General features: G+C 43.7%; 1 protein-coding gene across 1 annotated transcript in view; it reads left to right on the forward strand.

Moving 5' to 3' along the window:
- Positions 1-26,824, forward strand: part of LOC139266245 (programmed cell death protein 10-like) — a 45,051-nt gene that overhangs the window by 12,825 nt on the left and 5,402 nt on the right. Inside the window, exons 2-5 of the mRNA XM_070884074.1 lie at positions 7,978-8,178; positions 8,925-8,978; positions 21,416-21,553; positions 21,646-21,732. Coding sequence (XP_070740175.1) covers positions 8,089-8,178; positions 8,925-8,978; positions 21,416-21,553; positions 21,646-21,732 — 369 coding nt within the window. The 5' untranslated portion in view covers positions 7,978-8,088. The remainder of the gene's footprint in view (positions 1-7,977; positions 8,179-8,924; positions 8,979-21,415; positions 21,554-21,645; positions 21,733-26,824) is intronic.

Raw genomic sequence — 26,824 nt, forward strand, 5'->3', positions numbered from 1 at the left:
GCCATTTAGGACTGAGATGAGGAGAAACTTCTTCACTCAGAGTTGATAACCTATGGAATTCCCTGCCGCAGAGAGATGTTGATGCCAGTTCATTGGATATATTAATGAGGGAGTTAGATATGGCCCTTACGGCTAAGGGGATCAAGGGGTATGGAGAGATAGTTGGAAAGGGGTACTGAGGGAATGATCAGCCATGATCTTATTGAATAGCAGTGCACGCTCGAAGGGCCGAATCGCCTACTCCTGCACCTATTTTCTATGTTTCCACCTCTTACCCTGCCTGTTACATTGTAATAGGAATAATGGGCTCAATTTTCCCCAAAGCATTTTTTTTGGTGTACTTGAAGAGTTCCGCCCGATTTTTGGGGGCCCAAGCATGTCAAAACAAAAGTATTGTAAGTTTCACCGTTGGATTTCCATTTTGGCGTGGCCTAATCCGAGGGGGTTGGAGCCTTGATCTGCGCCAAAAAGATCGGGCTGCTCTGGTAACCAGGTACACAATGCGAGCTGAGGCTGCAAAGTGAAGCATACAGACACCTCCCAACACATTAAAAGAATTGAAAAACACATCGCACCACCTTACTTCCAACCCCGTCCTGTGTGTGTCTGTACTTTCACGCACACCCGGACTCTGTGTGTGTGTGTGTGTGAACCGGGGACTCAGAATGGAACCGGACAGCCTTCCTGTGTGTGGGGACCCAGAATGCAACTGGATAGCCTTCGGGTGAGTTTGGAGGTAAGTTGCTGCTGTGTTTTTCAATTCTTAGTGTGTCCGGGCATCTGCTGCGCCGCTTTCCTTTCTTGTGCCGATTTCCTTAACTTTAAGGAAGGTTTTTCAGGACAGACCACAAACGCTGGTCTAATCAGAACTGGAGTAACTCTCAGCTGGCCAGACTTCTCTAAGTGGCCAGAAGTGGTGCAGGTGGCTGGTTACACCCACTTTGGCTGAAAAAAAAAATGGACTTAAAAAATTTGTAACCGAGTTACGCTGTTGCAAATTGATTGGGGAAACTGGAGATTTTTAAGTTAGGCCAGAAAAAGCAGCCTGCGCCAAAAAAAACCAGCGCAAATACTGGGGAAAATTGAGCCCAATATCCTGTCTTCATATTTCTTAATCGGTATTGTTTTTATTACAATAAAGCATAATAGCAGGCACATGAAATGTTTATACAGTCTACCTGAACTCTGTTTATAGAATCACAGAATGATACAGCACAGGAGGAGGCCAAACTGCACAATATCTTAATATTTGTCAATTTCAATATTTAGCAAATTAATTTTCCAAGTTAACTTTGGATTGAACTGTGTTTGTAGTTTTGTAATGCAGATAATGGAACTGTGACATGTTTCCTGCTATTTGTGCAGCACAGTTTTGGATGGCATTTATTGCATAACTGTTGAAAGTAGACATTTTAACAAGCATCACTGAATATTGCAATGATTTAGAACAAGCAAAATTGCCTTAAATTAAGTTAGCTCCAAAAAACACTATTGGCTCCAAAAAAATTGAACTGAATGGTGGTGAATTTTGGACCCTCTTTGATTTTTGGAATCTGGATTTGAATCCTGCCCAGATTGATGGAATGAGTTTATTTTAGCTAGTTATAAGTGCTCCATGCATTGGATGGAGAAAAACCGAACTTGGTCCTTGGTGGTTATAGGTGTGCTAAGTAATACTGCCCCTAATTTGGCAAACTAATTACTTTACTCAAGTTTAAAGGCAACTGGTGTATGGGAAATGGAAAAATTTGCAGTATCCTTAACACGAAATATAAAAGTAGATAGCAAGAGTTTGTACAGGTACATAAAAAGGAAAAGAGTGGTTTAAGTAAATGTTGGTCCCCTAGAGGGTAAGACTGGGGAATTAATAATGGAGAACAGGGAAATGGCAGAGACGTTGAACAAATATTTTGTATCTGTCTTCACGGTAGAAGACACTTAAAAACATCCCAATAGTGGATAATCAAGGGGCTATAGGGAGGGAGGAACTTAATACAATCACTATCATTAATGAAATAATGGGAGTAAAGGTGGACAAGTCCCCTGGACCTGATGGCTTACATCCTAGAGTCTTAAAGGAAGTGGCTGAATAGATAGTGGATGCATTGGTTGTAATTTACTAAAATTCCCTGGATTCTGGGGTGGTCCCAGCAGATTGGAAAACCGCAAATGTAGCGCCCCTATTTTTTTTTTAAAAAAGGATGTAGACAAAAAGCAGGAAACTAGAGACCAATTAGCCTAACAGCTTTTGTTGGGAAAATGCTGGAGTTCATTATTAAGGAAGCAGTAGTGGGAAAAGCATGATTCAATCAAGCAGAGTCAGCATGGTTTTATGAAAGGGAAATCATGTTTGACAAATTTGCTGGAGTACTTTTGAGGATGTAACGAGCAGGGTGGATAAGGGGGAACCAGTGGATGTGGTGTATTTGGATTTCCAGTAGGCATTCAATAAGGTGACACATAGGAGGTTACTGCACAAGGTAAAAACTCACGGGTTGGGGCTAATATTATTAACATGGATAGAGGATTGGCCAACTAACAGAAAACAGAGAGTGGGGATAAATGGGTCATTTTCTGGTTGGCAAATAGTGACTAGTGGGGTGCCGCAGGGATCGCTGCTGGGTCCTCCACTATTTACAATCTATATTAATGACTTGGATGAAGGGACTGAATGTAATGTAGCCAAGTTTGCTGCTGCTAAAAAGATGGGTGGGAAAGCAAATTGTGAGGAGGACACACACAATCTGCAATGGGATATCGACAGGATGAGTGAGTAGGCAAAATTTGACAGACTGAGTATAATGTGGGAAAAATGTGAGGTTATCCACTGGCAGAAACAATAGAAAAGCAAATTATAATTTAAATGGAGAAAAATTTCAATATGCTGCTGTACAGAGGGATCAAACAGTAAAAGCCAAATTGTGTTGAGCTTCAGATAAGCATCTCACACACATACACACAAATATCAGTTAATTGACTGGCGACATGATAGAAACCTGGGGGTCCTTGTGCATGAAACACAAAAAGTTATTATGCAGGTACAGCAAAAAATCAGGAAGGCAAATGGAATGTTGGCCTTTATTGCAAGGGGGGTAGAGTATAAAAGCAGAGAAGTCCTGATACAACTGTACAGGGTATTGGTAAGGCCACACCTGGAGCACTGCGTACAGTTTTGGTCTCTGTATTTAAGGAAGGATGTGCTTGCATTGGAGGCTGTTCAGAGAAGGTTCACTAGGTTGATTCCGGAGATGAGGGGGTTGACTTAAGCTAGGTTGGGGCAATACACATTGGAGTTCAGAAGAATGAGAGGTGATCTTATTGAAACTTATAAGATAATGAGAAGGCTCGACAAGGATGCAGAGAGAATATTTCCACTCGTAGGAGAAACTAAAACTAGGGGACATAGTCTCAGAATAAGGGACCGTCCATTTAAAACTGAGATGAGGAGGAATTTCTTCTCGCAGGGTTGCAAATCTATGAAATTCTCCACCACAGAGAGCTGTGGAGGTTGGGTCATTGAATATATTTAAGGTGGAGATAGACAGATTTTTGAGTGATAAGCGAGTAAAGGATCATGAGGAGCGGGCAGGGAAGTGGAACTGAGTTCATGATCAGATCAGCCATGATCTTATTAAATGGTGGAGTAGGCTCGAGGGGCCAAATAGCCTAATCCTGCTATTTCTTAGTTCGATGTTCTCCAGAAGTTGAAACATGAGGAAAGGAGATTTATTCTGCACGCGAGCATGATATAAGTGACTTGATGCCCGAAATTGATGACCTGCCGCTGCCGCCCGATTCACGCCATTATCGGACGGTCTATGCCTTTTCACTGCCCGCTGCCGCAGCAATCCTCCAGCGTGAATTTAATGGAAATGTCGTGGGCGCCGGCAGGCAGTGCATCCATTCGACTCGGCAAACATCGGAAGCCGAGCTGTGCATGTGCAATTTTTTTTTTGGTAATGTGCATGCGCAATTTTTTGGGGGGTAATACACGTGATTTTCTTTTAATGCGCATGCGCGTTTTTTTTCCTGACGTTGACGTTTTTGGCGCGATTGGAGGTCAACTGCGCAGGCGTGGAACAGCTTGGGAGGGACAGCGACTTAGAAAGACAGAAGACCGTGAGAAGATTAGAGGCCGAGCAAGAGAGAAAACAAAGTACCGAAAGCAACGGACAAAGCAGGAAAAGTCAGAAAAAAATTACTAAAAGATTTATTCACGATCGTAAAGAAAATCATGAATGAGCAGAAGACCCTGAGAAAAGTGAAAGATGGGCAGAGGGTGAAGGCACCATGTTTTACGGACAAGGAGCTGGACACCCTTGTCTCTGTGGCGGAGGCAAGGTCTCAGGACCTTACCAAGGGATGGTCATGGGAAGCCAGCCCCGGTCCAGTACCAGTACATCTGGAAGGAAATTGGGGAGGCCATGTCTGCAGTGGGAACAATCGTGAGGGATGGAGACCCATGTTGCAAAAGGTGGAATGACACTGTAGCTGCAGCCGGAGTGAGTAATGATTTTATTGATGCACTCCCTTACTACTTATAATGTAAATCTAAATGGGATTAATGGGACATAAGTGTGTGTGTTTGATGTACAAATCGGTTAAAGATTACTTACTTTAATTTCTGCAGAAGAAATTGTCAACCAATGTCTGAGTAGCGCACGGGAGGAGGCCCGCCAAAGGTGCTGGCCTTGTGATTTTGAGCAACGTGCCTTAGCCTTGATGGGTGGGCACAACCGTGCAACCACTCAGTGGTGCTGATCCCTTGCCACAGCATGGTAAGTTGCAATCATTTAATGTTCTCTCAATAATTTAATACACTGTGATGTTGTGGTCATGTAATGCCATGCATTTTAATGTATTGTCTGTTAGCCACATATATAATGTAATAATGCAGCAGTGGTGATCCTTGAAATAAGACTGTACTCATGCCACCCTGACCCCTCCCCTGCTGATAACCATTGAAATGTTGTTTTGAACTTGCAGATGCTGATTTGGATGACACCGAAGTAGCCATCGCCGCGACCTCCGGCATTCAAAACCCCACCATCTTGATCTCTGGCATCCATTGAGCCTCCGCATTGACCTCCGCCTCAACCTCCGCCTCCTTCATGGAGATCTGAGTGAATGAGCAACACGAAGAGGAGGAAGAGAGCCGTGAAGGGGAACTGGTTGAGCCAGTTGAGGTGGTGGGGGAGGGAGGAGGAGCAACAGGCCATTCAAATAACCTCTGGGTCTGCACCTGCAGGCACTTCCTCGTTGGCATTGGTATTTCTGGGGTTTCCCGACTCTTCCGAACTATCGGGACCAAAAGATGTACATCAATGCACCCGTCAAGCCGCTAGTGGCATCCACTGAGGTTGCTGCAGCAAAGATGGAATGCTGCAAGACAGGCAGGCGCACACCAGGACGTGGTCAGACTGTCTCGGATGAGCATCGACATAGGTCGAGAGCTCCTCCAGGCCATGGCTGCGATAGCTGGGAACATTGCAGCACTTTCAGCCTGACATGAGAACATGTCGAGGCTGATTGCCACGGTGCAGTGAACCACCCAGTCCATGGATGCACAACTTCGTAGTGCCAACGTGGAGAGGGCCAGGCCGAGGGGTAGGGGAAATGGGAAGAATAGAGGTGGGGGAGGGGGCTGGGGGTGAGGACAAGTGAAGAGAAGCAGTTGGAGTGGTCAGGGCTTGAGGGCTGGTTGTTTTGTTAATGCTGATATTGCTCTTGGTTTATGTTTGATTAAAATTTTTATTACTGTTTGTAAATTGTTCAATATACTTTATTAAAGTTTTACATTTTTCACATTTTTGAAAGTTATCAAAGTTTTCCAAGTTTTAATGTTCTAAAATTTTATATAAATTCTTTTATTGAATTTAACCACTCTTGTACAATGTCTTAACTTGTAGAAAATGAAGGGTAACATCGAAACATAGAAAAGGAAACAGGAGCAGGCCATTCGGCCCTTCGAGCCTGCACCACCATTCAATTTGATCATGGCTGATCATGCAACTTCAGTACCCCATTCCTGCTTTCTCTCCATGCCACGTGATCCCTTTAGCTGTAAGGGCCACATCTAACTCCCTTTTGAATATATCTAACAAACTGGCCTCAACAACTTTCTGTGGTTGAGAATTCCACAGGTTCACAATTCTCTGCGTGAAGAAGTTTCTCCTCATCTCGGTCCTAAATGGCTTACCCCTTATCCTTAGGCTGTGACCCCTGGTTCTGGACATCCCCAACATCGGGAACATTCTTCCTGCATCTAACCTGTCCAGTCCAGTCAGAATTTTATGTTTCTATGAGATCCCCTCTCATTCATCTAAATTCTAGTGAATATAAGCCTAGTCGATCCAGTCTTTTTTCATGTCAGTCCTGCCATACAACTGCAGTAAGACCTCCCTGTTCCTATACTCAAATCCTCTCGCTATAAAGGCCAACATTTGCCGCCTTCACTGCCTGCTGTACCTGCATGCCAACTTTCAATGACTGATGTGCCATGATACCCAGGTCTCGTTGCATCTCCCCTTTTCCTAATCTGTCACCATTCAGATATTCTGCCTTCCTGTTTCTGCCACCAAAATGGATAACCTCACATTTATCTACATTATACTGCATCTGCCATGCATTTGCCCGCTCACCAAACCTGTCCAAGTCACCCTGCAGCCTCTTAGCATCCTCCTTGCAGCTCACACTGCCACCCAGCTTAGTGTCATCTGCAAACTTGGAGATATTACATTCAATTACTTCATCTAAATCATTAATGTACATTGTACAGTCATGAGGGTTCCATACAGTGGGCAGACAAAGCTGATGTTGGGGGGAAGGAGGGGAGAGGAGGTAAGACCTTATTTTTCAGAATGGTATTTAGGGCGGATAGTAAATGGATCTTAGTGATCAACTTAGCGTTTTTGGGGCCGTGTGCAATAATTGTTTTTTTTTTTACAACTTGTATTTTCAGATGGTTAATGAGCGGTAATATAATGAATTTCGGGCCCTTGTTCTTCATTGGTTGTAAAGTGCTTTCGAACATCGAAGTCATAAGGCACTATTTAAATTCAAGTTTGTTCATTCTTTTGAGCGTGCTTATGGTTAACACTAAATCCATTACTAATAAATTAAGCAACCTACTTGAGCACCTAACGGCAAGTAAGTTTTGTACAAGTGGTTTAATAAAGCAGTTTTGTATTTTTTTGCTGGACCTTGAAGCTCACTTCTATATGCTATTTAGATAAAATATGTATGGCTTGAGTTAGCTTTTCTTTGGTGGCTTTGTACAATATTGCATACTTTTACATTGGTCTTTTGGATCTAGTTGCAAACAGTTGTCACAATCAAATAATCACAAAACCCCAGCCCTGTAATTTACTTAATCAGTTTCTTTATAAGCTGCAAGGTGAGGTGTTTCTCCGAAGGCTGGGTACTGTAACTTGCGTGGAGAGGGTGGAGACAATTGTTCATTTGCTGCAAGTTGCTTATCTGACAATTCCACATTCCAACAGTGCAACTGTGTTGAGCAACACTTCTGAGAATGTATTTTGGAAAGAACTTGTAAATTTTGTTTTAGTTCCTTAGTAGAATTGATATTTACCTTGTTTAAATAGTAACTGCCTACCATGTTAAACATTTTTCATATCTCTACAGGCAGCTCCTTTTGCCTTTGGGCATAATTATAATCTGCTTGGTTCAGTGTTCCACCCATTTTGGTCAGGATAGCTCAAAGTTGAGTATGTAGGTTCATCTTCTGAAACCCACCCAACTAATTCCTGATTTGTGTTTCTTCACTTCACTAATTCTGCTCCACAATTTGTACTCAAAACACTTCAAAACTTTTGTGGAGATTAAGAAAAAAGTAAATGTTCCATGTCCTAAGGGCTTAGTAGCCCATGTCAAACATTGGTTATATATCATCCACATATTTACTAATGTATACAGTAGAACATTTTAATGTTTGTTTAATGTTTTCTTTTCTTTTAGGGTAGTGACTCATTTTCTTGCACAAGGAGGGAAGAGGAGGACTGGCTTGGCAGTGAATGCTGACTCTGCCTTTGTAGCACTTTTTTAGCAATAGAGTGTGATTAACCAAGGATGACAATGGAAGAGATGAGGAATGAAGCAGAGACAACCTCCATGGTTTCCATGCCACTCTATGCAGTGATGTACCCAGTGTTTAATGAGGTGGGTATTTCTTTCAGCTGCTATTAGTTCCAGTAGGCACAACACAGTACTACAGGTACAACGTTTGAAATCCGGAATCCTCAGGACTGAATCCATGCCAGATTTCAGGTTTTGCTGGCTTTTGGACCTCAAGGCAGACCAAATCTGGGCCGGATTTCAAGGTTTGCCGAATTTTTCACCCCGCCGCCTGCTGGTCCGCCGCTCCTCGCTGCTCGCCGAAATGTTGGTTTTTGGACAATTCTGTTTTTCGGAAGTCCAGATTCTGAACGTTGCGCCTGTACTGGTTTCTTTGGTTTGATTTGCTTGAATGCCCAAAGTACCTATGTGGCTTATGTTGGACAAATTTAGATAAAATTTCTCCTGGATGTGATCGTAAAATAGAAGCCAACTGTAAAAGAAGAAGCAGTGAGCCAATGGAACAAAAACAGATGATGCTTGGGAGATGTGCAGTCAGGTAATGAGGAACAAGTTAAGCAAACTTGAATTGGGTGGTGTGAAGACAAGACAGTTGTGAATAACAGATATTTATTCTGAAATTCGATATGGTTTAATAAATGTGTGACTAATAGTTTGTCAATTTTTCATTCAAGATAACAGCATTTCTTTTCAATATCTGATAACTTTCTGAACAGTATACATATGCTCACCTCTGCAGATCTAGTTCTAAGCTGGTTCATTGAACAGCTTAAATTTTGCATTGCAAACTAGCAACCTTAAACTTGATTAAAATTTCTCTTTTATTGCAGCTGGAGCAAGTTGATCCATCTGCTGCACAAACTCTCAGAGCTGCTTTTATTAAGGTGAGCTTAATTGTTGTTACAAATTTATGCTATGTGTACTGCAGCCTATAATGGCAGTGTCCAATTGACTTTTTTATGCTTTAAATTAACCTTGCATTTTGCTTAGCTGCTCAATCTCGTGTGTTTAGCATTTCAGATATTTATTCAAAATTAGATGATTAACAGTATTTATAAAAATAACCGTGGCCAAAAAGCCATTCATGATCTGTTTAAAGCAGCCTTAATATCCTTTGTTTCCGTACTCATCAAAGTAACTGAATCGAGGAACATAACTTCATCTTTTTCATACAGTGCTGGTATAAAATATCTGCTAGGTATACCGTAGGCCGGATGCAGGGTAAAGCTCCCTCTACTCTGCCTTAATGTACCTCCACTGTCATTAAATTGTCACACTGCTTGTCCAACTTCCAGTATTGGATGAGCAGAAATTTCCTCCAATAAATATTGGGAAGACCGAAGCCATTATTTTCAGTCCCCGCCACAAACTCCATTCCCTAGTCACCGACTCCATTCCTCTCCCTGGCAACTGACTGACTGTTCGCAAACTTGGTGTCATATTTGACCGAGATGAGCTTTCGACCACATCCGGCCATTTCCACCTCTGTGACATCACCCGACTCCACCCCTGCATCAGCTCATCTGCTGCTGAAACCCTCATCCAGGCCTTTGTTACCTCTAGACTTGACTATTGCATTGCACTCCAGGCTGGCATTCCGCATTCGGTCCTCGTCACCCAAAATTCTGCTGCCCTTGTCCTAATGTTCCGAATCCTGTTCACCAATCACCTCTGTGCTTGCTGACCTGCATTGGCTCCCAGTTAAGCAACGCCTCGATTTGTAATATCATCCTTGTTTTCAAATTCCTTCATAGCCTCGCTCCTCCCTATCACTCTAATCTCCTCCAGCCCTACAGCCGCCTGAGATATTTGGCTCCTCCAATTCAAAACGATGTTTTTTTTTTAAAAAGGTGGTAGAAAATGCGGAAAAGCATAGCAGTAGAAATGCTAAAAGTTTAAAATGTCATCCACCGGAATAAAATATTGCCCAGAATAAATATGAAAGACTCTTTATTTTTCTTGTACAAAACACTTTTTTTTTGCTCCTTCAAAGTTCTTATTGCTAAATGCCACCCAAGTACACCCAAGCTTTGAATACTGCCTCTTTATCTGAGTGGGTCTACTCATACATATTGCAGTGCTGAAATGGGTACAAGCAAAACATTCTCCAATAGGTGATCCCGACCACACTTTAAGCATACCAACCCATCACTTTTTCACGCACTCAATCTAGTGCTAGTTCGGGGGCTCTTAGTCTTTCACATTTGTGCTCACTCTTTCTCACACTTGGTTTCTCTTGTGTGCTGTTGCTTTCACAACCATGACATCTTTTTTTCTATCTTAAGTTGATACTTCTCTTGCCAGTGCTCTTCTGAACGTTTCTCTTTTTTTCTAAGCTTGAAATATACCACCTTGCATGCTCTTTTTACTTTGTGTGTTGAAATTAAGGCTTATCTCACCATCTCCATCTCCAGAAGTCCCATCAAATTGTAGAAGCATGCAGCTGCAGTCACGGCGGTGATGCATCAAATAAGAAGTGCACAGCATATGTATGTTATATTAATTGAACTTCACAGTATCATTTTCAAAGTCAAAAGGATTTTTTTGAAAGGGGAAGGAGGAGTGCGACTAAACAAATGGGTATCAATGAATGTCATTGGCAATTAAATCTCCCCTTCTCTTCTCTGCCCCCCCCCCCCCCCAGACAAACCTCCCATCTTACTTTCTAACTGAAAAGTATATCTGAACCTGGTATTACATAATTATATGCTCCCCACAAAATTATAATGGCTCCTAAAATAATTATTAAAAATCTGGCTACCATGTATTTCAATTACTGAGTTATGGCAATGCTAAGCTTGTCTTTACACACACAATTTGGTTATTTTCTCAAATTTCCTAATTAAAATTAGTGGCATGCCATTCAGTGATTGTAACCTTTTGGCCAAAAGTATAGTTTTTTGTCATAGGATAAAGATTTTGTTTCGATTTACCAACAGATTTTTTGGAGCATACTTAAAGAATACAGTATATAGGGCCCAAGTTTCAATTGGATTTGTTCCTATTTTTTGGAGCAACTAGTTTTTTTTGGAGTATCCTAGAAATTGCAATTCTCCACATTTAGTTTGCTCCAGTTTCAGTGAGTTAGTTTAATTTCGTTTTAGTTTTTTTTCCAAAAGGGGGCGTGTTCAGCCACTTACGCCTGTTTTACAAGTTTAGACTGTGAAAAGTTACTCCAAACTAACTTAGAATGGAGTAAGTGTCCACTTTTGTACGCCACGAAAAACCTTGTGTAGAGTTAAGAAATCAATGCAGCTAGCCAGAGATTTGGGGGGGGGAGAAAGGTAAGAGAGCACTTCATTTTTAAAAATAACCATCAATAATAAACAATTAATCAATAAATCAATGAATAAAAACCAATAAATAAATTAAAAGTTCCTACCTCACCTACCCGTTTGGGAGCACCAGGAGCCCTCCAGCAGCGCGCACAGCAGCAAGCACACGCAGCCCATACACACCGGCAGCAAGCAGCGGTAGGCCACTTGGCCAGGGATAGGGTCGTGAGCACAGCTGGGAGGGAGGGAGTTGGGGGGCAGGGAGGGGCGACAGTAAACAGACGAGCCTGCCCAAGTCCCATCCTACTCACGTCTTGCCCCCAATCTCTTTGCTTTCCTGCTACCCACGCCCCTCCCAACATCTCCGAGACAGTCCCAAGGAACACTCGATGGCCTCAGTCAGAGAGAGCAATCGACATCTTCCTTCTTGATCACTTTTGCCAGCTCCTTCTCCATTTCTTGTTTGCCGTCTCCAGATCCGAGCTCAGGTCCTTCTTCTCCTCCGCATCGTCGGTCACCTGCTCCAGGAGCCCACTCGGCCAGGGCTCGGGGCGGTGTGCTTCGGGTCCCTCCCACACAGTCTGCAGCACACGCACACAGAATCTGAGGGCCAGGAGCTATTGCGCAGACTCCACTGCGCACGCGTGCTTTTAGGCACAGGGCTGTAGCTCCGCCCCCCGCTGTTTGTTGCTACAGGAGGCCTCATGGAAGTCGAAAATAGCAAGGTAGGAAACGGGCGTGCTTTTTATTCCAAGAAATCGGCAGATCTCTGAGGTGCGCCGTTCTAATCCTCAACTGAAACTTGGGCCCGTAGTGTTTAAAATTAATGGTGGATCTGATGACCAATGCCAAACCCCTGATACCATTACTTTTGCATTTACTACCCTGATTTAGTGAGTAGCTGATCTTCTTCATGCATATTAAAGCTATGGACAAGAGAACAGTGGACTACAAAACAGATTGAAAAATGGGATTCACTTTTACTTATTTGCTAAATGTTTTTGTAGCTGTAGCATGTTGTAATGAAACAAAGCCTTATTTAGTTTTCTTGGCAAGAGAAATCTAAGTACAGTTAAGAGCTTTAGCTTTCTGTTTCTGTACTAATTGTGTTGGGAATGACATGAAATAGATCTTGCTTTTTTGATCCACCCAATCTACCTTTGACCTCCAGTTATGCTACAATTTCAGAAACTTATTGTCCTTCATTTGAGGTACATATTCAATAATTTAGACTCTGCTTCTCCAGGTTATCTGCCTTCAATGATCGGCATGCAAAACATAATAAAAGCCTTTTTTAAATTAAAGGAAAAGTAATAAAGACTATTTTGACCCTAAGTCAATCTTGGGACAAGCTAGGTGGATGTATCAAAATCATTTAATGTCTGCCTGTCTCCCATCCAAAGGTAAAATGAATGAAACTTCAAAATATCTGGTTGCTTTGCTTGATGTGACATTTTGAATGTTTTCAGCATTCCTTGCATACTTCAAAGCTATTTAGCTTGGTTGGCAGCTAATAGATGAAGTACACTGATCTTTGACTTTTATTTTGTTCAAAAAATCTTTTTTCTTACTACTTTAGTCATGACTGAAAACAATTTTGGCCTGAGGTACTAGAAAGGCTGGTTGTAATTAAAGTAGATAAATCACCAGGACTGGATGGCATGCATCCTAGAATGCTGAGGGAAGTAAAGGTGGAAATTACGGTGGTACTGGCCATATTCTTCCAATCATCCTTGAATATGGGGATGGTGCCAGAGGACGAGAGAATTGCAAATGGTGCACCCTTATTCAGAAAAGGGTGCAAGGATAAACCCAGCAACTATAGGCCAGTCAGTTTAACCTCCGTAGTGGGGAAGCTTTTAGAAGCGTTAATCCGGGACAAAATTAAGTCACTTGGACAAGTAAGGATAAATTAAGGAAAGCCAGCACGGATTTGTTAAAGGCAAATCATGTTTAACTAACTAGATTGAGTTTTTTGTTGAGGTAACATCGAGAGTTGATGAGAGCAATGCGATTGATGTGGTACATGGACGTAAGAACATAAGAAATAGGAGCAGGAGTAGGCCATTTCGGGCCTCGAGTCTGATCTGCCATTCAATAAGATCAGGGCTGATCTGATCCTGGCCTCAACTCCACTTCCCCGCCCGTTCCCCAAACCCTCGACTACCTTATCTTTCAAAAATGTGTCTCTCTCCACCTTTAAATACATTCAATGACCCAGCCTCCACAGCTCTGAGGTAGAGAATTCTAAAGATTCATGACCCTCAGAGAAGCAGTTATCATCTTTCCATTTTAAATGGGCAACCCTTATTCTGAAAAGGCATTTGATAAAGTGCCACATAATAGGCTTGCCAGCAAAGTTGAAGCCCGTGGAATAAAAGGGACAGTGGCAGCATGGATATGAAATTGGCTAAGTGATGGGAAACAGAGTAGCAATGGGTGATTTTTGGACTGGAGGAAGGTATACAGTGATGTTGAACAGGGGTTGGTACTAGGACCATTGCTTTTCTTGATGTATATTAATGACTTAGACTTGGGTGTGCAGGGCAAAATTTGCAGATGACACAAAAGTTAGAAATATAGTCAACAGTGAGGAGGATAGTGATCGACTTCAAGCAGTCATAGGTTGATAAAATGGGCGGGCACGTGGCATAGAAACAGAAAATAGGTGCAGCAGTAGGCCCTTCGAGCCTGCACCGCCATTCAATGAGTTCATGGCTGAACATGCAACTTCAGTACCCCATTCCTGCTTTCTCACCATATCCCTTGATTCCCCTAGTAGTAAGGACTAGATCTAACTCCTTTTTGAAGATATTTAGTGAATTGGCCTCTAACTTTCTGTGGTAGAGAATTCCACAGGTTCACCACTCTCTGGGTGAAGGAGTTTCTCCTCATCTCGGTCCTAAATGGCTTACCCTTTATCCTTAGACTGTGACCCCTGGTTCTGGACTTCCCCAACATTGGGAACATTCTTCCTGCATCTAACCTGTCTAAACCCATCAGAATTTTAAACGTTTCTATGAGGTCCCCTCTCATTCTTCTGAACTCCAGTGAATACAAGCACAGTTGATCCAGTCTTTCTTGATATGTCAGTCCCGCCATCCCGGGAATCAGTCTGGTGAACCTTTGCTGCACTCACTCAATAGCAAGAATGTCCTTCCTCAAATTAGGAGACCAAAACTGTACACAATACTCCAGGTGTGGCCTCACCAAGGCCCTGTACAACTATAGTAACACCTCCCTGCCCCTGTACTCAAATCCCCTCGCTATAAAGGCCAACATGCCATTTGCTTTCTTAACCGCCTGCTGTACCTGCATGCCAACCTTCAATGACTGATGTACCATGACACCCAGGTCTCGTTGCACCTTCCCTTTTCCTAATCTGTCGCCATTCAGATAATAGTCTGTCTCTCTGTTTTTACCACCAAAGTGGATAACCTCACATTTATCCACATTATACTTCATCTGCCATACATTTGCCCACTCACCTAACTATCCAAGTCACTCTGCAGCCTCATAGCATCCTCCTCGCAGCTCACACTGCCACCCAACTTAGTGTCATCCGCAAATTTGGAGATACTGCATTTAATCCCCTCATCTAAATCATTGTACATTAATGTAAACAGCTGGGGCCCCAGCACAGAACCTTGCGGTACCCCACTAGTCACTGCCTGCCATTCTGAAAAGTACCCATTTACTCCTATTCTTTACTTTCTGTCTGCCAACCAATTCTCAGTCCACGTCAGCACACTATCCCCAATCCCGTGTGCTTTAACTTTGCACATTAATCAATCTCTTGTGTGGGACCTTGTCGAAAGCCTTCTCAAAGTCCAAATACACCACATCAACTGGTTCTCCCTTGTCCACTCTACTGGAAACATCCTCAAAATTTCCAGAAGATTTGTCGAGCATGATTTCCCTTTCACAAATCCATGCTGACTTGGACCTATCATGTCACCTCTTTCCAAATGCGCTGCTATGACATCCTTAATAATTGATTCCATCATTTTATCCACTACCGATGTCCGGCTGGCCAGTCTATAATTCCCTGTTTTCTCTCTCCTTTTTTTTTTTAAAAAGTGGGGTTACATTGGCTACCCTCCACTCCATAGGAACTGATCGAGTCTGTGGAATGTTGGAAAATGACTGTCAATGCATCTGCTATTTCCAAGGCCACCTTCTTAAGTACTCTGGGATGCAGTCCATCAGGCCCTGGGGATTTATCAGCTTTCAATCCCATCAATTACCCCAACACAATTTCCTGACTAATAAGGATTTCCCTCAGTTCCTCCTTCTTACTAGACCCTCTGATCCCTTTTATATCCAAAAGGTTGTTTGTGTCCTCCTTAATGAATACCGAACTAAAATACTTGTTCAATTGGTCCGCCATTTCTTTGTTCCCAGTTATGACTTCCCCTGATTCTGACTGCAGAGGACCTACGTTTGTCTTTACTAACCTTTTTCTCTTTACATATCTATCGAAGCTTTTGCAGTCCGTCTTAATGTTCCCTGCAAGCTTCCTCTCGTACTCTATTTTCCCTGCCCTAATCAAACCCTTTGTCGTCCTCTGCTGAGTTCTAAATTTCTCCCAGTCCCCGGGTTCACTGCTATATCTGGCCAATTTGTATGCCACTTCCTTGGCTTTAATACTATTCCTGATTTCCCTTGATAGCCATGGTTGAGCCACCTTCCCTTTTTTATTTTTACACCTGACAGGGATGTACAATTGTTATAGTTCATCCATGCGGTCTCTAAATGTCTGCCATTGCCCATCCACAGTCAACCCCTTAAGTATCCTTCGCCACTCTATCCTAGCCAATTCACGCCTCATACCTTCAAAGTTACCCTTCTTTAAGTTCTGGACCATCGTCTCTGAATTAACTGTTTCCTTCTCCATCCTAATGTAGAATTCCACCATATTATGGGCACTTTTTTCCAAGGGGCCTCGCACAACGAGATTGCTAATTAATCCCCTCTCATTACACAACACCCAGTCTAAGATGGCCTCCCCCCTAGTTGGTTCCTCGACATATTGGTCTAGAAAACCATCCCTTATGCACTCCAGGAAATCCTCCTCCTCCGTATTGCTTCCAGTTTGGTTAGCCCAATCTATATGCATATTAAAGTCACCCATGATAACTGCTGAGCCTTTATTGCATGCACCCCTAATTTCCTCTTTGATGCCCTCCCCAACATCACTACTACTGTTTGGAGGTCTGTACACAACTCCCACTAACGTTTTTTCCCCTTTGTGTTCTGCAGCTCTACCCATATAGATTCCACATCATCCAAGCTAATGTCCTTCCTAACTATTGCATTAATCTCCTCTTTAACCAGCAATGCTACCCCACCTCCTTTTCCTTTTATTCTATCCTTGCTGAATGTTGAAAACCCTTGGATCTTGAGTTCCCAGCCCTGATCATCCTGGAGCCATGTCTCTGTAATCCCAATCACATCATATCTGTTAACATCTATTTGCACAGTTAATTCATCCACCTTATTACAGATACTCCTTGCATTAAGACACAAAGCCTTCAGGCTTGTTTTTTTTAATACCTTGTCCTTTTAGAATTATAATGTAGTGTGGCTCTTTTTGTTTCTTGCCTTTGTTTACTCGGCCTTCCACTATTGCTTTTTACCTTTCTACCATCTGTTTCTGACTCCATATTACTTCGCCCTATCTCGCTGCATAGGTTCTCATCCCCCTGCCATATTAGTTTAAACACTCCCGAACTACTTATCTCCAGGACATCAGTTCCAGTCCTGCCCAAGTGCAGACCGTCCCTTTTGCACAGGTCCCACTTCCCCCAGAACTGATTCCAATGTCCCAGGAATTTGAATCCCTCCCTCTTGCACCACTGCTCAAGCCACGTATTTATTCTAACTATCCTGCTCCCTCTACTCTGATTAGCACGTGGCACTGGTAGCAATCCAGAGATTACTACCTTTGAGGTCCTACTTTTTAATTTAACTCCTAGCTCCCTAAATTCAGCTTGTAGGACCTCTTCCCGCTTCTTACCCATATCGTTAGTACCTACATATACCACGACAACTGGCTGTTCACCCTCCCTCTCCAGAATGCTCTGCAGCCGCTCCGAGACATCCTTGACCCTTGCACCAGGGAGGCAACATACCATCCTGGAGTCTCGCTTGCGGCCGCAGAAACTCCTATCTATTTCCCTTACAATAAAGTCCCCTATCACTATAGCTCTCCCACTCTTTTTCCCACCCTTCTGTGCAGCAGAGCCACCCAAGGTGCCATGAACCTGGCTGCTGGTGCCTTCCCCTGGTAAGTCATCTCCCCCAACAGTATCCAAAACGGTATATCTGTTTTGGAGGGAGATGACCGCAGGGGACTTCCTGCACTACCTTCCTGCTCTTGCCTTGTCTCTTGGTCACCCATTCACTATCTGTCCTAACCCTTGCATGCGGTGTGACCAACTCACTAAATGTGCTATCCACAACATTCTCAGCATCGCGCATGCTCCAGAGTGAGTCCATCCGCAGCTCCAATGCTGTAATGCGGTCTGTTAGGAGCTGCAGCTGGACACACTTCCCACACACATAGTCAGGGACACGAAGCGTCCCTGATTTCCCACATAGCACAGGAGGAGCATGCCACGGGTCCGAGCTCTTCTGCCATGACTTTACCCTTAAATTAATTTACATACTAAAATTTACTTGAACACCAAACAGCTACTTTGTAGTTCGCTGCCATTAAACCAATCTAAAAGTCAGTCTAAAAGAGAGTTATAACTTACCAGTCGAACAGCCAACCACTTACCAGCTTGGCTGTGACGTCACTTCTCGATTTCGCACCCCTCTATCTTTGTCTGCAACTGGTTGGGCTGGTCTCTGGGCCTCCGTCTCCTACTCTCACACTCCTTATCAGCTGCTCTAGTGTCAGCACTGGTAGGAAAAACAAGACAAAACAGCACCTGCCACCCCTACTTGCCCGAACTCGCCCATTTAGCAAACTCTCAAATGCCACTCTATGCTGTTGCACTCATTGCTCTGCATGAGCTGCCTTTTTTAAAACTGTATCTAGGTCAGATGACTCACTACTGGTCAGTCGTTTACAAAACTGGTTTTAACTAGCTGCTAATTGCCTCCTACTGGAGAGTTACCTTGTTTTTCTCTGCCTAAACCTGAAAGATTCCCAACTATTTAACTTTTCCCCTTTAAATTAAACTGCTACTTAGAAGCTACTGCCAATTGCCACTAACAATTTATTCCAGCCTCCAAATGGTTCAAAGAGAATAACCCTTAAAACTTACCCACTTACCAAACTCACAAATGCCACTCTGCTGTTGCATGCCGTGCTCTACACGAGTTGCCTCTTTTTAAACTGTCAATTAAATTAAACTCTGGCAGATGAAGTTTAACACAGAAAAGTGCAAAGTGATACATTTTGGTGGGAAGAATGAGGAGAGGCAATATAAACTAAAGGGTACAATTCTAAAGAGGATGCAGAAACGGAGAGACCTGTTTTAAGTTTTAAGGTGATTGGCAGAAGAACCAAAGGCGATATGAGGAAAAACTTTTTCACACAGCGAGTGGTTAGGATCTGGAATTTGTTGCTTGAAAGGGTGGTGGTGGCAGATTCAATTGTGGCTTTCAAATGGAATTGGATATTTGCAGGGCTACGGGGAAAGAGTGGGGGAGTGGGACCGGCTGAAGTGCTCTTGGAGAGCTGGCACAGACTTGACTGGTAACTGGCCTCCTTCTGTGCTGTATATTTCTGATATTGCTCTGCTTGGATTATTTTTGCCAAAGTCATATAATTTGCCAAAGTCGGGAATGGTAGCAGAGTGGTAATGTCACTGGACTGGTAATGTGGTGCCTGTGCCAGTTGTGGTGTTCAAACCTGTGACCATACAAATTGACAGGCAAATGATCTGCTACTAGATCGTGCAATCCATTTTTTCATTCTGCATAATTTTCTTTTCAAAGGAAAGACTTGTATAAAAAGCAGTGCAAGGAAGATAGTGCAGGGGTCCCCTTCGGTCATCCCCCTGCAAAATAGTGCAGGGGTCCCCTTCGAGTCATCCCCCGCTTTGAGTACTGTTGAGGGGGATGACTCATCAGGGGAGGGCAGCAGCAGCCAAGTTTATGGCACCGTGGCTGGCTCTGCTGCACAGGAGGGCAGGATAAAGAGTGGGAGAGCGATAGTGATCGGGGATTCGATTGTAAGGGGAATAGATAGGTGTTTCTGCGGCCGCAACCGAGACTCCAGGATGGTATGTTGCCTCCCTGGTGCAAGGGTCAAGGATGTCTGAGTGGGTGCAGGACATTCTGAAAAGGGAGGGTGAACAGCCAGTTGTCGTGGTGCACATTGGTACCAACGATATAGGTTTAAAAAAAGGGATGAGGTCCTACGAGATGAATTTAAGGAGCTAGGAGCTAAATTAAAACGTAGGACCTCAAAAGTAGTAATCTCTGGATTGCTACCAGTACCACGTGCTAGTCAGAGTAGGAATCGCAGGATAACTCAGATGAATACGTGGCTTGAGCAGTGGTGCAACAGGGAGGGATTCAAATTCCTGGGGCATTGGAACCGGTTCTGGGGAGGTGGGACAGTGCAAACCGGACGGTCTGCACCTGGGCAGGACCGGAACCAATGTCCTTGGGGGAGTGTTTGCTCGTGCTGTTGGGGAGGAGTTAAACTAATATGGCAGGGGGATGGGAACCAATGCAGGGAGACAGAGGGAAACAAAAAGGAGACAAAAGCAAAAGACAGAAAGGAGATGAGTAAAAGTGGAGGGCAGAGAAACCCAAGGCAAAAAACAAAAAGGGCCACTGAATATAAAGGGGCTGCAGGAGGGGTCAAAACTAAAAGTCATGGTTTTAAAAACTAGGATTAAAACACTCTACCTAAACGCACACAGCATTTGAAATAAAGTAAATGAGTTGACGGCACAAATCATTACAAATGGGTATGATTTGGTGGCCATTACAGAAACATGGTTGCAGGGTCGCCAAGACTGGGAATTAAACATACAGGGGTATCTGACGATTCGGAAAGATCGACAAGAAGGGAAAGGAGGTGGGGTAGCTCTGTTAATAAAGGATGATATCAGGGCAGTTGTGAGAGACGATCGTGGCTCGAATGAACAAAATGTTGAATCATTGTGGGTGGAGATTAGAGATAGTAAGGGGAAAAAGTCACTGGTGGGTGTAGTTTATAGGCCCCCAAATAATAACTTCACGGTGGGGCGGGCAATAATCAAGGGAATAATGGAGGCATGTGAAAAGGGAATGGCAGTAGTCATGGGGGATTTTAACCTACATATCGATTTGGTCAAATCAAATTGCACTGGGTAGCCTGGAGGAGGAATTCATAGAATGCATATGGGATTGTTTCTTAGAACAGTATGTGACAGAACCTACAAGGGAGCATGTAAAACTGTTTAATGTGGTGCTACAGGTACAGCATTGAGAATCCGAAAGCCTCACGACCGAGGCCGCTCTGGATTCTGTGTACCTCCGGACTTTGGAACGTCTCTATGACGTCCAGAATCTGGAAACGCCCGAGCCCAGGTTTCTGTATTTCCGGACTTCGGAACGCCTTTCTGACGTCTTGAGTCCGGAAACGCGTGGGCCAAGGTAGATAAGGAGGGGAGGGTGGGTCGGGTGGCCGAACAGCGGGGGGGAGGCAGGGGGAGAGTCAGCTTGAGGCGGGAGCGAGGTTGGGGAGTCGGCCCAAGGCGGGAGCGAGGTTCGGGGTCCGGCTTCCGAAACGTTTTCAGGATTCTGGATGACCTCGCCATGGAATGTCCCAGTGTCTGGATTTGGAACAGTACAGATTCTGAAACTCTGGATTCTCGAAGTTGTACCTGTATTACACATGGTTGATATTTGGAACTATCAACCTTTCAGTCTTGTTCTTGTCATCATATATTTTATGCAATTTGCTTGCACAGATCATCCCTAGCCTAATTAAAAATAATCAACCTTTAGATATGATATAAAATCAGAGCTACAACATAATTGTGTACTATACTTCAGAAAGCACTTTTTGAATTGATGAAATTCTTTCAATTTAGGCAGAAAAAGAAAATCCTGGTCTCACTCAGGACATCATAACAAAAATTTTGGAAAAGAAGAGTGTGGAAGTTAATTTCACTGAATCATTACTACGCATGGCCAGTGATGACGTTGAAGGTATGACCGAGTATTCCCATGTAGATTGAACACACAAGGAACCAGAAATATCTTGTACTGAAAAATGTTATTTTGAATGTTTTTTCACTTGAAGCCTATATCTTCCATACAGTGCCTGTTGAATCTGTCAAAATTCAATCATTTCTTATTTGGACGTTGGAACTTTAAATTTGATTATTCTGTTGATGCACAAGAAGCTGTAAGCCTACTCATCCTTCGTGTCTCATATATAAAAGTACTGTACAGTTACATCAGACAGTACAATCAAGAGAAATGCTAAGTATTGCAGCCTGTCTTTTGGCGAGCTGCATCAGGCTCTTGTGCTACAGGGCAGATTTTAATGGTCTAATGTTCTTTTAAGAGCTGACATAAGCATTCTAACAAGATTTGATGTATGTGGAAGAGACACTTGTACAAGCATTTTTTTCTTGAGTATTATCTATTTTAAGAATAATTCATGAATGACCATTAATTTTTGCCCAACTTGCAAGGACTGACGTTTAGAACCAACTTTTCCACCTATGGCAAAATGTTTGTTTGTTCACCTCTGATATGGATTCAAAATCGATCATACCTAAAAAAAAAAGTGAACGTGTCTATGGAGATGGGCCCATAATAGAAAACTCACTAATTCCATACACTTTGCAGTACATTACCAATCTAACTGAGGCCACTGGATGACTAATCTAGGAAATGAAAACATTTCACACTGGTACAAAAGCTCATCCAAAATTCAGCTCGTATCCTAACTCGCACCAATCCCATTCATCCATCATCATCATCATAGGCAGTCCCTCGGAATCAAGGAAGACTTGCTTCCACTCTTGAAGTGAGTTCTTTGGTGGCTGAACAGTCCAATACTCTGTCACAGGTGGGACAGATAGTTGTTGAGGGAAGGGGTGGGTGGGACTGGTTTGCCACACGCTCTTTCCGTTGTCTGCGCTTGATTTCTGCATGCTCTCGGCATTGAGATTCGAGGTGCTCAGCGACCTCTTGGATGCACTGCCTCCACTTCGGGCGGTCTTGGGCCAGGGATTCTCAGGTGTCAGTGAGGCACTTTATCAGGGAGGCTTTGAGGGTGTCCTTGTAGCGTTTCTGCTGCTCACCCTTGGCTCGTCTGCCATGAAGGAGCTCCGAGTAGAGCTTTGGGAGTCTCGTGTCTGGCATGCGGACTATGTGGCCTGCCTAGCGGAGCTGATAGTGTGGTCAGTGCTTCAATGCTGGGGATGTTAGCCTGAATGAGGACGCTGATGTTGGTGCGCCTGTCCTCCCAGGGGATTTGTAGGATCTTGCGGAGGAGACATCGTTGGTGATATTTCTCCAGCAACTTGGTGTCTACTGTACATGGTCCATGTTTCTGAGCCATACAGGAGGATGGGTATTATTACAGCCCTGTAGACCATGAGCTTGGTGGCAGTTTTGAGGGCCTGGTCTTCATGCACTCTTTTCCTCAGGCGACCGAAGACTGCACTGGCACATTGGAGGCGGTGTTGGATCTCGTCGTCGATGCCTGCTCTTGTTGATAGGAGACTCCTGAGATATGGGAAGTGGTCCACGGTGTCCAGGGCTGCGCGTGGATCTTGATGACTGGGGGACAGTGCTGTGCGGTGAGGACAGGCTGGTGGAGAACCTTTGTCTTACGGATGTTTAGCATAAGGCCCATGCTTTCGTACGCCTCAGTAAATATGTTGAGTGCAGCCTCTGTGCACAGACGGACACATGCTCACTGACCTAGATTGGCTCCAGTCCAGCAGCGCCTCGATTTAAAAATTATCATCCTCGTGCTCAAATCCCTCTGGCACCTCTTCTCCCCATATTTGTACCCTCCTCTAGCCCTACAACCCTCTGCAATCTCTGCGCTTCCTAAATTCTGGCTTCCTGTGAAATCCCCACTTGCCTCGCCCCACCATTGGCAGCTGTGCTTTCAGCCATCTCGGCCCTAAGCTTTGGAATTCCCTCCCTACACCCCTCCACCCCTGTTCCTTTTAAGATGTTCCTTAAAACCTACCTCTTTAACCAAGCTTTTGGTCACTTGCCCTAATGTCTCCTTTGGATCGGTGTCAATTTTTATCTGATTGTGCTCCTGTGAAGCGCCTTGGGATGTTTTTCTGTGTTAAAGGTGCTATAGAAGTTGTTGAATTGTTAGGCTGGAGAAAAATAGGTGCACCTTTACATTGCATTCAATTGTTATACATGAGCTGGGAGAGCTTGATGTTGACAAGTGTGCCTGAATGGAAAGTGACCTATTAACTAACCTCCTATCGCTTCACCTTGTTGAGCACAAAAATTCAGCTACTTTTGGTTAAATTATGATTATAAATATCGCAGCATGTCAAGTAGCCAAAAAATTGTTGCAGCAAAAAGTCCTTAATTTTTAGTTGTGCTGCACGTTAAATTTAATCAGTTAACCCTTGACTCGTTGGATATTAAGGATACGGTGCAGATATATTATGAAAATAGCGATCAATTTAATCAAAACTCATCTTGCAGTTCCATCACAATTACCATAACATGACTGAGGAGTATATTTCTACATCTAGAAGTATAATAGTAAAGCATGCAATGTAAACTTTACAAGTTAAATGTTAATTGCCACAACATTATAAAACTTTTGTAGTACTGTATTTGACTCCTGACATGAGTAATGTAATCAGTCAGTACCATGTATAAAACTACTTGAGTATGTTATAACTAGTGGAGATCCACTGTTTACCAGGTCACATGATTAGCTGGCACCAACAGCTCCTTTTGTCTTGTAAATATAGTAAATGGTTCAATTAGTTGGTGTCTTAAGTCATGCAAAATGGTGTGATCATCATTATCATCTTCATAGGCCGTCCCTCAGAGTCAAGGAAGACTTGCTTCCACTCCTGAAGTTAGTTTTTTTTGGTGGCTGAACAGTCCAATACTAGAGCCACAGATAGTCGTTGAAAGAAGTGGTGGGTGGGACTGGTTTGCCGTATGCTCTTTCTGCTGCTTGCGCTTGATTTCTGCACGCTCTCTGTGTTGAGACTTGAAGTGCTCAGCGCCCTCCTGGATGCACTTTCTCCACTTAGGGCGGTGTTTGGCCAGGGACTCCCAGGTGTCAGTGGGGATGTCGCACTTTATGGGGGAGGCTTTGAGGGTGTCCTAGTAACGTTTCTGCTGCCCACCTTTGACTTGTTTGCCATGAAGGAGCTCCGCATAAAGCACTTGCTTTGGGAGTCTTGTGTCTAGCCTGCAAACAATGTGGCCTGCCCAGCGGAGCTGATCGAGTATGGTCAGTGCTTCAATGCTGGGGATGTTAGCCTGGACGAGGTTGGCGCGCCTGTCCTCCCAGGGGATTTGTAGGATCTTGTGGACACATCGTTGGTGATATATCTTCAAGTACTTTCGATGCACTATACTGTCTCGATGTTTATTCCAGGCCTCTGAAATAGATAGAGATGACTCTCCATCCACTACCTTCACTTTTATGTAGATTCATTGCAGAAGACCAATTTATTAATAAACTGAGACCTGGCACTTAATGGGCCTACAGGAGAATGGAGACAGCAGATGGTATATAAACTCTGAAAAGTAATGCACGGAGGCTAATTTGGCATTGCACTCATCACATAAATAAGCTTATAGAAACTCTTGAAAGATTTAAATGTATGAAGTATTTAAGAATTCTGGTCTCTGCTTGTAGTAACATAAAATCTACTCTCTGATTAGGCACTGATTCAAATATCTGCATTGTAGAAAGTCTATATGCTCAATAAGCTGGATTTCTTCTCTTTGGAAGAGTTTGGCCACCTCTCTGAGCCCGAGTCTCCTGAGGTTTTGAGGGATCTAGATACTCATTTGTTTGCAGCTCCAGATTAGAACTTTGGACGTAGCTTCAGATCGGGTGTCAATGTTTTGGGGCAGTCTCTTTTTAATTACCTTTTAATTACGACAGAAATATCTATTTTGCTACCTTTGGTGCAATGACAAAAAGAGTTAACAGGCTCCATTTTTTTTCTTTGTAGATCTTGGAATGTTTTTTTCCTTCATGCAGAAAGGAGGACATTGTTTTCCTCACATTGTCTAGTTTTATCTGAAGTTAGCTTCTCGAATTCGTAGAAGTTTTGGGGTTCTAGGAGAAAGGAATAACGTACCCCATTGTACCATTTGCGTGGTTGATCTTGATTGTCGATACCACCTTTCTTCCGATAGCTTTACGATCCCATTGGCGCCGAATGAGGATCACTGACATCCAAATCTCAATTGGAATGCCTTTGAGCAGTCCCTGTCTTTAACATTTAAAATTCAGATACAAGTTCAAAAGCTACTTTGAACAGTAATTTCGTCACATTCATTTTGGCTGGACAAACGTGTTTTCTAGCTGGGTATTCCCAGTTGCTGACCTTACTGAATATGGCAAGTTTATTTTGGTATTGGCTATTAACGGTCATGTGAGATCCAGGTATTGGCCGACAGCACTAGCATTGACACTAAGCAAAATATAAGAGCAGCTTCAGGGTACTATTATTCAGGATAAACATTGGTCAGGAATTTGCAATTGGGATGAGACTGAACTGGCAGCATTCAACATCATTCCACCTTTGAAATTGATCACAACTTTGGGATTTGGCGCATGCACAGCCTGATGCGGAAATCCTGAAGTTGCAGTCTGTCATTCACTGCTCCTCCACAGGCTGCACTGTGCCCCCCCTCCCCCAACCACAGAACCAGCAATAAATGGTACAAGTTTTGGGTTCGAGGAGAAAGGAATAACTAATCCCATTGTACCATCTGCCAACTCTTTGGCAGTAATTAGGCTGTTAAATTCCCTACTAAAGTTTAGACCCAAAGGGATTAGGTGTAACTGGAGTTCTAACAGTGTATTGACTGCTTAACAAAGATTAAAAATTAATTTTAATTTTGTGCAGCTTCAAATTTATCTATTTTAATAAAAAGTAAAATGTTTAAGAAATTGGGCCCACCCCCCCTCCTCTTCCCCCCCCCCCCCCTCCTCTTCCCCCCCCCCCCCCTCCTCTTCCCCCCTCCTCTTCCCCCCCTCCTCTTCCCCCCCTCCTCTTCCCCCCCTCCTCTTCCCCCCCTCCTCTTCCCCCCCTCCTCTTCCCCCCCTCCTCTTCCCCCCCTCCTCTTCCCCCCCCTCCTCTTCCCCCCCTCCTCTTCCCCCCCTCCTCTTCCCCCCCTCCTCTCTTCCCCCCCCTCCTCTTCCCCCCCCCTCCTCTTCCCCCCCCCCTCCTCTTCCCCCCCCCTCCTCTTCCCCCCCCCTCCTCTCCCCCCCCTCCTCTCTCCCCCCCCCCCCTCCTCTTCCC

Source organism: Pristiophorus japonicus, chromosome 6 (genome assembly GCF_044704955.1).
Source record: "Pristiophorus japonicus isolate sPriJap1 chromosome 6, sPriJap1.hap1, whole genome shotgun sequence".
Taxonomy (NCBI): Eukaryota; Metazoa; Chordata; class Chondrichthyes; family Pristiophoridae; genus Pristiophorus; species Pristiophorus japonicus.